Source organism: Rhineura floridana, chromosome 6 (assembly GCF_030035675.1).
Source record: "Rhineura floridana isolate rRhiFlo1 chromosome 6, rRhiFlo1.hap2, whole genome shotgun sequence".
NCBI classification, from domain to species: Eukaryota; Metazoa; Chordata; class Lepidosauria; order Squamata; family Rhineuridae; genus Rhineura; species Rhineura floridana.
The window spans coordinates 53,275,255-53,288,722 of NC_084485.1; the positions used below are offsets into that span (position 1 = coordinate 53,275,255).

The following is a 13,468-nucleotide window of genomic DNA, read 5'->3' on the forward strand; positions in this document are numbered from 1 at the left end:
TATGCTAATACTAACACCTTATGACATGTGTTTTAGAACTATGAAGTAGCAAATAGCTGAGCAAGCTGCTGAAACATTTCCACTTGAAAAGTTTCAGGTACAACCTTAGATTGCTTATGGACTTTGTTGACTTCTCTTTGCAATCAGTTGGTCCAATAATATAAATTATTGGCCCTTTGAGTAAGGTGCTTTGCATTTCATAATGCTCTAGTATGTCCATGCCACTCTTCACTTTAAAAAATTGTTATGCTGCTATCTATCTCCTTTGTGGAAGTCCTTCAAGCTTCTTAAGACATTCTGTCAAAATATATATCTATAAGATATAACATATCTATCAATCTATATTTCTGGCACTGATTCAGCCATTAAAACCTAGACATCCAAATTCTTGTAGTAGTTAGTGAGACTTCTCCAGCTGTTTTACTGTTACACAAGAGCAAAAGGACTGCATCCATAACCAATGAGGTTCATTGGCCCTTTTTCTTTTCATTAGGGATTTTCACCAGACATTATCACCTGAAGAGGGAACATGGGCAAAGTGAGGCTGCAGGGATGCAAGTTACCATTTGTTTTAAATGTTTTATTATTTGTAACTTTAATTATTATGGTTTTAGATATATTTGTTTGTAATTGGTTGGCAGATTTTAGCTGTGTTTTATTTACAATTTTATTTGTACATCACTTCGAGACCTCTTTGATCAACCGGTTTGTAAATCTTGTAAATAAATTAATAATCACAGTAACAACAACAGCAGCAACAATAAATAAGTTTAGAGCCTGGCTGGGAGTCCAGAGTCTGTGAGTTCAAATCCCTGCTCGTATCTCCTGGGTGCAAAGGGCCAGCTAAAGATCACCCCCACAGAGAGTGGCTCAGGGGTTACGTGCCCTGCTACCTGTGCAGCTGTGGGCAAGCTGCATAGTCCCAAGGAGCCCAGTTGACCCTCAGCTGGCAGCTGTGGACAAGGAAGGGGCAGGCTTGTGCAGCTGTGGCAAGGTGAACAGGCCCTAGCCAGCTGGGGAGGACTAGCCCCAGAGGGAGACAATGGTAAACCCCCCTCTGAATACTGCTTTCCATGAAAACCCTATTCATAGGGTAGCCATAAGTCGGGATCAACTTGAAGGCAGTTCATTTCCATTTTTCTCCTCCATAACTACACAACTCCTGGCTTCTTCATGTGTGAACAGTGAACTTCTGCAGTGGAGAGTCTTGTGTATCCATGGAGGCTCCTCACATGACTGAGAACCCTGGAAAATTAGAGTTCCCATTTGTGTGGGGAGCCTCCACAGAAACACAAGAAAACACTAAAATTTTGGGGAAAATATGCAATACTCCCTTTTTAGCCCCTTTTACAGATTGAAAGTCACTTTTTTACTTTAGGGACATAAATTAAATTATGTATAATTTGGTTTACCATTAAATTATCATGTTTGGTATATTAAAAGTACAATTTATTTAGACAATAATTGCAATTTGAATTTTTTTAACAATTTTAATTTTTTGTTACAAATGGAGCTGTAAGCTGTTGAACTGTAAGGAACCTAGCATCTCTTTCAGTTTACCAACTTATAGGTATGAGGAAGTATAAAAAAAGGAGAAACCATCAACATTATACTAAAACAAGGAAATTATTATGCATTCTGAAAATTATTATGTCTCCTCCAATCCCCCACAGGGTTAATGAGGCATAAAGCACTTGTTTCCACAGAAAGAGCTGAGAAGAAGGGGGATGGGACAAGGCTCAATGAATACTACATGAATTTAATCAGTTCTATGTCCTGAGCTATCCCTATCAGCTTCTGATTCTTTATATTTGTCATTATATTTATCATTGATTTCAAAAAATGGTAGATTTGCCCAGACTGAAACAAGCTTCTATATCCTTTTTCATGTCATAAACTGGTTCCCCCCCCAACTTTTAAGAAAAGACAAAAAAAAAAAAAAGCTTTGGAAAAAATTGAGAAGTCCCCCCCCCCAAAAAAAGTTTCCATTTTTTCCAGGCCTTCGCATCTCTACTCCCTATATACACATTTTTGTATGCAATTTTGCCTTTCATTTTTTAAGGCAGTTTCCACAAATATAATGCATTTTATGCTATTTTCACTAATATAGATCTTTATATGCACATTTTACCCTATGATATGCATTTTTGTAGACATTGCTTGGCAGGAAAACTGCACTGGAAAATTTAGAGAAATGTTCATTTTGAAGGCTGGCTGTTTTGGCTTGCATGTTGTTTCAAAAAGTGGAAATTAGCTAGGTTTTGCTTCAGTTCATATTTGAAGGCAATTTTTCACGCCTAATATTGTCTCTTGTTATATCATGTTCTTCCTTTTGTTGCTTGTATTATATAAATTTTATTTCATGTGTAAAAGATGAGTGTAAGATTAAGAGGCATTTTTGTAATGATTACAGCCTTCAAGTTACTGAAGACATACCTTGAACCCATCTTTAAACCAGGTTCCCTCAAGCTTATCATTGTTGAGGCTGCATGTTAACGCAGCTGGTTTTCCTTTCAGAGCATGGAGGTCAAACAAACCTTGATTGAAACAGCAATGTGGTTCTGCATAGGCAAAAAGAGACAGAAGATCCCATTTTGAGAAAGCAATTTAAAAAACATAACAGATGTTACAAACATAAATCAAAAAAGTCGTGACACAGTAAATTATCCTTAAATATATAAATACCTCTCACATCCCCTTCAAGAAGACTTCCTCCTCTCCCTTTCCTATCCTTGGTCCTTGAAATATCAGATGAAGGATGTCCACTGGCATCTAAGTTGGATAGCTGTCTTCTTCTGTTACCAGCATGAGTTCCAGCATCAAAAAGGCCAGAAGACTGGCCGTAGCCTAGGAACTCTTCACCAGGAATATTTGACATTTTCTCATACTGTGATCCATCAACACCTCTATTTCCTGGACCAACCCCAACCCCACCTAGCCTAATATCCCTATCACAGAGATTGCCCAGCCATCCTTCACCACTAAGTCCACCGGCACCAGTTCCACAAAGCCTACAATCCTTACCACAGAGACTACCTGTTCCTCCTTCATCATAACCTGCACCTCGTACATCATCTTTGGTGCCATCTCCTCCAGTTCCATCCATCATGATCCCCTGACTGTGCAGCTCTTGGGTTTTCCCTACACCTCCTAATGGAGCACTAGCACTACCAGCACTACTTCCATGTAAAGTACAAGCCTGGTCATAAAGATCACCTGTGCCCCCTAGACCTGTTAAACCAGCACCTCCAGCTCCAGGAAACACACCTTCCTTACCATGGTGACCTCTCATGTTTTCTGCACTGGAAAGACCAGCACTACCAGCTCCACCTTGCATGTCAGATGCTGCCCCTGTTCCATCGAGGCCATATCCAGGAATGCTGTCTCCTTCGTACATAGGGGCTTTGCCAGAATTTTCCCCTGTACTCCCTCCATTTCCTAACCCAGCTCCACCAAGGATGCTGTCCTGGCCATGAAGACCACCTCTGCCTCCTGTGCTCCTTAACTCAGCACCAGCTCCAACAAGCAAGCTATTTTTGCCATGGGTTCCACACATGCCCCCAGCACCACCAACACCTGTACCACCTGGCATTCCATCCTTGCAACAGAATCCATCAATGCCTCCAGCACTACCAGTTCCACCAGCACCACCTAGAATACAATCTTTGCCACAGAGTGCCCCAGTGCCCCAAGTACCAGCAGTCCCTGTCCCTCCTGGCATTCCATCTTTGTCATAGAGTCCACCTATGCCCCCAGCACTACCAGATCCACCAGCTGCTAGCATAGCATCCTTACTGTAGAGACCACCTACTCCCCTAGCACCACCAGCACCAGGTCCACCTGGCATACCATCCCTGCCATAGAGACCACCAGTGTCTGTAGCACCACGAAGCCCTGCTCCACCTAGTGTGATATCCTGGCCATAGAGTCCAGCTACTCCAGCAGCATCACCAGGTCTGCCAGCACCAGCTCCACCTAGTACCCCATCCTTGCCATGGAGCCCACCAACTCTGTCAGCACTGCCAGGTCCACCATCTCCATCTCCATCTAATATACCATCCTTCCCATAATATCCACCAACTCTACCAGCGCCACCAACTTCAGCTCCATCTATCATATAAGCCTTACCATAGAGTCCACCTACTTCCCCAGCACCACCAGGTCCACCATTGCCTCTGCCAACTGGTAAACCATCCTTACCATAGAGTCCACCTACTTCCCCAGCACCACCAGGTCCACCATTGCCTTTGCCAACTGGTAAACCATCCTTACCATAGAGTCCACCAATATCTCCAGTGCTACTAGATCCATTAGTGCTTCCATTAACTGGCATTCCATCCTTACCATAGAGTCTACCAATGACTCCAGTACTGCCAGGTCCACCAGCTCCAGCTCCACCCACCATACCATACTTGCCATAGAGTCCCCATACTCCCCCAGCACCACTGAGTCCACCAGCTCCCGCTAGCATACCATCCTTATCATAAAGGCCACCTGTTCCCCCTGCACCACCTGGTCCACCAATGTCTCCACCAACTGACAAACCATCCTTACCATAGAGGCCACCTCCAGCAGCACCAGCTCCCGCTAGCATACCATCCTTGCCATAGAGTCCACCTACTCCCCTAGCATCACCAGGTCCATCATTGCCTCTGCTAACTGGTAAATCATCCTTACCATAGAGTCCACCAATATCTCCAGTGCTACCAGGTCCACCAGTGCCTCCACTAACTGGCATTCCATCCTTACCATAGAGTCCACCAATGCCTCCAGTGCCACCAAGTCCACCAGCTCCAGCTCCACTTAGCATACCATTCTTACCATAGAGTCCACCTACTCCCCCAGTATCACTAGGCTCACCAGTGCCTCCGCCAACTGGCAAACCTTCCTTACTGTAGAGTCCACTGATGCCCACAGCACCACCAGGTCCACTAGTGGTTCCACTAACTAGCATTCCATCCTTCCCATAGAGTCCACCAAAGCCTCCAGCACCACCAGGTCCACCAGGTCCAGCTCCACATAGCATAGCATTCTTACCACAGAGTCCACCATTGCCTCCAGCACCACCAGCTCTAGCACTACCTAGCATACCATCCTTGCCATAGAGTCCCCCTACTCCCATAGCACCACCAGTTCCAGCTTGCATGCCATCCTTGCCATAGAGTCCACCTGCTCCCCCAGCAGCACTGGGCCCATTTGCACCTCCACCAAATGGGATGCCGTCCTTACCATGGAGCCCACCAATGCCCCCAGCAGCACTAGGTCCTGCTCCACCTAGCATGCCATCCTGGTCATAGAATCCACCTATTCCCCCAGCACCACCAGGTCCACCAGCACTTGCTCCACCTCCATCTAACATATCTTTGTCATACAGTCCATCTGTTCCCCCAGCGCCACCAGGTGCACCAATGCCTGCTTCAGTCGTCATTCCATCTTTGCCATAGAGTCCCCCAGCACTGCCAGGTCCCATGCCATCCTTGCCATAGAATCCACCGCTAGCACCAGTACCAGATCTAGGCAGCACATCATCTTTGCCATAGAGCCCACCTACTCCCCCAGGACCACCAGAGCCTGCTCCACCTGGCATACCATCTTTGCCATAGTGTTCTCCTACGCCCACTGCACCTCCTGGTCCATCAGCACCTGCTCTACCATCCTTGCCATAAAGTCCAACTATGCCATCAAGCCCAGCTCCATGACTATTAGCACTACCATAGATTCTTCCTTCACCCCTTGCACCAGCTCCAATGATGCCAACTCCATCTAGCTTACCATCCTCACCAACTCCACCCCTTCCTCCTGCACTACTCATGCCAACTCTCTCTAGCATACCATCCTTGCTATAGAGCCCACCTGCAGGTCCACCACCAAACCCAGCTCCTGGCCCACCTGCACCATCTAGTCCATCATCCTTGCTTGAGAGACCTCCAGCACTATCAAGCCTGGCTCCAACACCACCAGCACTGCGTAGTCCACCCTTCTTGCCATAAAACCCTTCTGCCTTTCCTGGTACACCAAGTCCAGCTCCAGCACCATCAACACCTCCTACACCACATCTGTCACTGGCTACATCTGCACTGCCTAACATGGAATCTTGGGATCCCATGCTATGTGCTCTGCTAAATCTGTCACTAGGACCTGCCCCATTAAGTGTGGAACTATCTGAAGTTTGCAGTCCACCTGCACCTCCAGATCTAGTGCCAGCACCTGTGCCATCTGACATAGAATCTTTACCATACAGTGAGCCTATGCCAGCCAAGTTACCCATTCCTTCACTAACAGCATTTCCAGTGAGCATAGCAAGCCCCATGCTACTACCCGCAAATCCAGAAAACTGATTCCCCTCTGCCATGTCTATCCCCACTCCAGAAAACTGTCCCATCTTCCCATCTCTGTCAGCTCGTCCTCTTCCCAAAGATCCATCTTTTCCCAAGGAGCCATAAGATTCTCCATTGGCATCTTGACCATTCCTGTACTGGCCATCTTGATCGTCATGCCCTTTTCCTTGGTGAAGTTTCTTAGCATGGTCTTCATCTAACTGTTTGTTCTGCCATCCAGTTTTATCATCACTGTTTCCTTCAATCTGTTTTCTCTTTCCTTTAGCTGCATTATAAACATATTGGTAGTTAACAAAATGGCAAGGCCATTTGCAAGAGATAAATGGGAAAATGAGAAGGAAACTGGAATGTAGTGCAAACCAATTCTGTTGTAATCAGAACCACATTAGTGAAATAAACATGATGCCACCAATGAAGCCATTTTACATTATGATACTGGGTGGGGCATTTTATTCTGTATCATGACCAATATTATACAGGAATTGAGGGGGGAGTTGTGTGAAGGAAATTGCAACCTGTCTCTCATTCTCAAATAGTTAATGATATTAACAAAAATGAGCAAAATGCCATTGTAACACATAGACCCACAAATCAAAGTGATGCCCGCTAAATCGACCCATATCTTTAACAATGGTTAGACAAATGAAGGTGAGGGTTTGTCAATGGCCATTAGCTAAAATGCATCCTCCATATTCAAACATTGCTAAGATTTTTATTTATTTATTAAATTTATTAATCGCCCATCTGGCTGGCAATCCAGCCACTCTGGGCGACGTACAAAATTAAAACATATAGTTACATTAAAATATTAAGATCAAATAACTCTGTGTCTGCTAGTGTTGGAGATATTGTGGTGTACTAGATGAACTCCTGATGTTTTTACAATTTAATGAAGTGTTCCATAGAACTCCTTTTCTTTAAAACAAAGACATGTCTGTTATGTGTTAAGCATGCTAGGTAGGAAAGCAAAAGCAAAATTAATTGCAGTTTAAAGTTACTGGTGTGAGAAATAATGTCAAGAAGCCTTAAGGATTCTTCCAACATCTCTCCCATTTAAATCAGCTTGTACTCCACAGTTAAATGCTTAGCAATCAGTCCTTGGATGTAGTACCACTAAGTGCTGCTAGGAGGGAAAGGGGTACACCACTTCACAATGGATTATAGTGTGAGAAATCAAGATTAGACCACCACTCACATTCAACCTCAAGCCAGGCACTTGAAGAGCGGCTTCCAATATCAATGGTGTAAGTCCCTTTGTCAGAGGCCTGAGCGTTTTTGATGACCAGACGGTGAATTAGGCCATCATCTGAGACCAAGATATCATACTTGTCATTTGCCTCTAGATGATGGGTTTTGTGCAGCCACACAGAATCGAAGCAGGCTTCATAGAGGGTGCACTGAAAGGCAGCATTTCCTTGCTCGTGGCATCTCACCTCACCAAGTGGATAGCGAAAGCTTACTGGAATGGCTGCAATACCAAATTGATGTTAAATAGACATGCAACAGATTCTGGCTGCAGGGCAGCTTTGGAAGTTCAAAAGAGATGTAAGGAACTTAGACAAGTCCAGTTCCATTTAGTAGTAAGCGAGAGCTTAATAATTGCCTTCCAAAGATACCCAAACAAATGCTAAAACATGAACAAAACTTCTGATCTTGATTTGGCAGTTCAGCACTGATATGTGAAAACCTAGGAGAAATTAAGCTACCTTTATTTATGTCTCATTTTTAAGTCTTAGGAACATTTTTTTTATCTCACAGAGTTTACACTGAAGCTTGTGAGAGGATCTAGTGTCAGCTGAAGACCATGTGAGAAAGCTAGACTGTAGCTAGATGCTATCATGATTTCTGTAAAATGAATCCCCAAAGCTATGAGCTAATATGCTTGGTAAAATATCCACAATTACCCAATTAGAAAGTGTCTGAAACCAGCTCCTTTTGTCCTCTAATTAACTACCAACTTTACTCAGCATTGTTCTATTATGAACTCAGTTATGAGAATGAGGGCTGCTTCACACCTTATGAGGCATGTGTACAAATCCCTGGCATGTGTGCCCATGTACTACATTGAAAATATATGTTTGATGCATGTACATATTCTTTGTTTTGGATGTACATGTAAAACATTTTACAGGTATACCCTAAAAAATGTGAAGAAGCCCTAAGACCTCAGTTTGAACATTGGTTTTCATTGTTAATTTTTAACTCTGCAATCCTGGGAGTAAGCCCCAAGTAGGATTTACTTCTGAGGAACATGCATAGGGTTGAGCTGTAAGCTTAAGATTTGAATAAAGCTGAAACTAGGGGTGTGCAAGATTTCTTTTCTCATTTGTTTTTGTTATTAACACCTCACTCATTTAGTTATTCGTTCATTAAAAATCACACTCATTTTCATTATTATTTCGTTCATTATCATTATCCCAATTTTGTTTCCCTCTGCTTTCTGTGGGACACCCAGCAGCACTTCTTGTGCTTGTAACTGTGTTTACAACTGGCACAAAATCAGACAGATAGGAAAAAGGGTCCCTGTTTCATAGATAAAAAAAAAGACACAGAGAGACTAAAAGAGATCAGAAACTAAGTACCAACTAATATATCTCTAAACTACAAAATAAACATAATCAGTTAATGGAATGAGCAAGTCAGGAAACAGTGCACGGGTCAAGGAACTCTTAGAGGGAACTGTTTCTGTACAAAGACAAAGAACAGGCCAACAGAGAATGTGCAAATGTGAAGTCTTCAAGAAGAAACAGAAATAAGTCCTTCCCCTTTTCACTGGGAATTGGAGAATTATTTATGGCATATCAGAATATTGGGCACTTTTGATTAAAAAAACTTGAGTTGAAGATGGGTGGGCTTACACCATCAGTCTCTCTTTCCTCACTCTTTCTCCCCCCACCCCAACCTGCAAGCTACATCTGATCTATTCTTGCTGCTAGGAGAAAATGAATGGGTCCAAATAAGAACAAATACATGAGATTCAGAACACATCTATAACTCAACCATTCGTTTCTTTATTGATAACAAATGAAATGAATGCCCTCTCCCCATTCGTTTCAGTTTTCCATCTGTTATGAAACAAATGGACACCCCTATAGGTTCTGTACACAGCCCCGTGGGCATGAAGCCTTACATTCTGCTTCCAGCTCAGTTGAGAAAATGTCTACATCTTCTACTTTGATCTGGTACATGCCAGCATCTTCTGGCTGCAGATCGTTGATGATAAAATTGTACTTTTTGCCAATGTTCTGCAGGCAGTGCTTTACATTGTCACTGTCAAATCCAAAATTGATCACCTGGCCATCCTAAAGGGAGGGAGAAAGAAGAAATTCACAGGAAGAACAGTGTATCATTGTAAGAAACAATCTCAGTCAAACAGTATAAAAGTAAGGCCCAGATAATCCTTGCAAATGTGCACCATGCAACCAGCCAGGTAACTGTATATCACTTGCAACAGATCCACAGATAACCAAGATTAACCTTCTTTAATTAGGGATCATTGGTGACCCCACTGACAATTTTGACCAAAACAAAATAAGCTAATCAGGGGTTTAAAATGAACACTAACATGTAAATATAGGATTTTGAAGATTTGGCAGTCTGCATTAGGGATGAATGTTCACTTCTGATTCAGATTTTCATTTCTAAATATTGTTAATCCTGTTAAAGAGGAAGAGTTTAGATGCCCTGCTTTCATTTTAACGCCTCCCTTTGTGTTTGTGTTGCATACGCTATATAATAGGACTATATATACTATAGGATTGAAGGATCTGTCAGTTTTGGTTCTCTCCATTCCTCATTTTTCTAGTCTTAAATTTGGTTCTCCACATTTCTGCATCAAAATTTTTACATGTAGTTTTGACTAATGTACACATTTTTGCAAGCAGTTTTTCCTAATATGATGCGTTTTTCCTAATATGATGCATTTTTCACTAATATATTAATTTTTATGCACACTTTCCCCTGATATATGCATGTTTGGTTGGAGAACTGAATTGCAACATTTGGATAAGTGTGAATTTTGAAGGATGGTTGTGTTTCGGTTCTCATATTGTTTCAGAAAATGCAAATCTGATAGATCCAGCTTTATACGCAAAATGAATCTAATTTATCCCCCATCCCTAGCTGTTGTACATTTGTGTGTTTTTGTCTTCAGCTACTTAGCTCCAGTTCATCCCAGCTGTGTGATCTGCTAAGGCACTGTGATTTGACCTAGCCATCCACTTGATACGTCCTTACCTTGTACAGGTAAATTCTACTTTCGGGATGTTTCAGTTCCATCTCTAGGTCAAACGAAGCATTTCCTTGATCCTCATTGACTCTGACATGCCTCAGGTTTGTGAGAGTGAGTACATACTGTAAAGAGAAAAAAGAGATGAAAACGTGGATATAATAGGGGATTTCCAGGACTGTTACACTGCCTAAAATGGGGTATGGCCTGTTTTGAGGACAGCCAAGTAAATTATTGCAAAAACAATAAGCAAGATCACTACTTTTGATGTTTTTCAGACAAACTTGAATGTTCCTTTTAAGTAAAATGTACAGAAGAAAGCAAGCCCAAGTCTTTTGGCAGGTTCACTATAACAGAGTCTTGGCAATAAAGTTTCAAATTCCACTACTAGAGCTGTGACTGGATCATTTAATCAGCTGTGGGACTTTTAACAAAATGTTATTCCATCCCTGTTCACATTTGTGATTCAGATATGTTGTAGAGCATCTCCTTTGCATGCAAAATGTTATGTTATGTTACAGTTATGTTACAGTTTATTTCTATGCTGCCTTTTGGCCAAAAAGGCCCTCAAGGTGGCTAACAAAAAATAAACACAAACAAAACACACACATCAGAAAAGAACAATACAGTTTCCAAAAGTTAAATAAAAATATTAATATTGTTAAAAAAGCAAAAGCAACATCTTTCAATAACAATACAATAACAAATGTCATATTGTCTCAGACACAATGCTTCTTAATGGAGTTAGTTTGTATGTTCAGCTCCAAGTCATCCAGAGATGGACATGTATGTGTGAAACAGCCCCATGTGCCTTTGCTGGATCTCTTTGCAGGCGTGTAGCTCCTCTCCTTGAGTGGCAGTGCTTGCCCAAAGCAGCAATAACAGAGAAAGCAAGAGAAGTGGCAGGTTTCTCTGCCCGAGCTCAGCAGCACCGAGATACCAGCAGCACCCAGCTGTATCCGGAGGAGGAGGATGGAGCCTATCAGTCCCAGCCATAGTGGCGTAGAAGCAGCAATGAGTACTGGCGGCAGCCGCTGCCGCTTCTCTGTGCGCCTGTGAGGCAGCCACTGACTTCAATCCCTGCCTGAAATCCTGGACAGCTGCTGCCAGTCAGTGTAGACAATACTGATCCAGTGGCCTCACTATAATGCAGCTTCCTGTTTTCCTATGATATGCAACAAGATGAGGATTTGCCTGCTAGACTCTGGTGTTAAAGAGATGGTCTTACCTGTGCCTGCTCGTCCTCTCTCTCCTTCTTCATCTCCTGAAGCCTCCTCAGCATCCCACGGAAGTCAACAATGCCATACTTCAGGCAGATTTTTTCATAATCTTTCCTATCTGCATTCAGCAATAACTGCCAGACCTGTTCCATATCAATTTCCTTCTTTGGAGTAGTTGAAGGAGCACTGAGAGTTAAGCCCCGGAAGAGAAACCCAGATTGTATGAGAAAAGCAGGAGACATCTTTCCTTCTACGTATTTGTGGTGCGGTGGGGTTTTGGGTGTGTGTTTGTGCTTTTCATTCCAGCTCCTATTTGGAATCTCAGGCAATTCCAGCAACCTACTAGTAAGACTTTATTTATGTATTTATTTATTGAAATGACACCCTGTAATTCTTTAATTGCTCAAAGAACCCACTGTATTTCAGAAACATGACACACTTCAAATGGGGCTGTTACTTTTGCAGCTAAAGGCAGAATTGCCCTTAGTGCATGGGATATTTAAATACAAGACCGTATTTATACAAGCAAAAATAACTCAGTATCAGAACTTCTTACCTGGGGAGATGTTGGACTTTCTGTCATTTGAAATCATTAAACAATGATTACATATTTATCAAAGTTTTTTTAAGTCTATCTGTACATCTGGTTTTCTAGAAGTTATTTAAACAGACTGTAAAACTCAGACGGCCACATTGTTTTTTTGGTGCATATTATTTCCTTAAGCAAAAGAGCTTAAACCTTCAGGAAAAAGGGGTACTACAAAAACTGCAAAGCAAAAGCCCATTGTGTAAGGAATCATACTATTGATGGCAACCTCCATTGGCAACTGATCCCCATTACTATCTTACCTGCTTATTATATATTTAGGTCCATTTACATTTTCTGCAGAGCTTCTGTTTATATAAAACCCCTGGAAGTGGAAGTCGGAACATTTGTCTGCCATGTCCTATTGTCAGCACACAGGGATTCGCCCCCCCCCCCATTTAAACAGTCTATTCTTGGAAACACTCACCGTTTCTTTAATGTTTTTCTGAAATCCTGTATCTCCTTCTTCAGGTCTATAAGACATTTTAAAAAATTTGTACACAATGAAAATGGGGCTTTCATAACAGAGCTTAAAAAGAGTTTTAATGTGGTCAGTGACAGTGCACTACCTTGGCTCGTGGACCTCCAGACCAATGTAGCTTACCTGCCTGTGGTACAGAAGGGATCTCCTTTGGTTTCTTCTTGAAGCCAACTGATCGTTTATGACAAGAGAAGAAAGGAAAGGAGGGAGAGAAAGTGAGAGGGGAGAATTCCTTAATTAGCAATGTAGTTGTAGGAATGCCTTCTCTAAGCATTGACAGTTGTTACAATTTAGAAGTTAAGCACACTCAAGCCCCACAGAAATCTAAGGGCTTAAGTGTACAGTTCATGCTTATGCCGACTTCAGTGAGACAAGCATATTTCATTTTGTGTTAGATAACATTTGTGTGAGTTCCGGTTCCGGCGAAGGGTGAGTTGCCTTTTCTCATCTGTGTTCCCTCTTCTACCAGCAAAACTAACAAAACTAAGCTATAATAATATAAACTTCAAAGACCAAACTCCCTCAAAGCTAGCTGTACAGAAGGAATGCTATCAGTAAAGGGAGGTTAACAGCTAAACAGCTAAACGGCAGATAACAGCAAGCAGGAAAACTGAT

General features: G+C 42.3%; 1 protein-coding gene across 4 annotated transcripts in view; it reads right to left on the reverse strand.

The window, feature by feature from the left end:
- IGFN1 (immunoglobulin like and fibronectin type III domain containing 1) overlaps positions 1-13,468 on the reverse strand; it is a 68,310-nt gene that overhangs the window by 25,092 nt on the left and 29,750 nt on the right. For 2 of the 4 annotated variants that reach the window (XM_061631889.1, XM_061631888.1), the window contains exons 6-13: positions 12,977-13,024; positions 12,800-12,845; positions 11,795-11,972; positions 10,575-10,691; positions 9,469-9,640; positions 7,534-7,806; positions 2,686-6,603; positions 2,437-2,561 (exon numbers count right to left, since the gene is read on the reverse strand). In XM_061631889.1, coding sequence (XP_061487873.1) covers positions 2,437-2,561; positions 2,686-6,603; positions 7,534-7,806; positions 9,469-9,640; positions 10,575-10,691; positions 11,795-11,972; positions 12,800-12,845; positions 12,977-13,024 — 4,877 coding nt within the window. The remainder of the gene's footprint in view (positions 1-2,436; positions 2,562-2,685; positions 6,604-7,533; positions 7,807-9,468; positions 9,641-10,574; positions 10,692-11,794; positions 11,973-12,799; positions 12,846-12,976; positions 13,025-13,468) is intronic. The other 2 variants (XM_061631890.1, XM_061631891.1) reach the window with 2 other exon arrangements.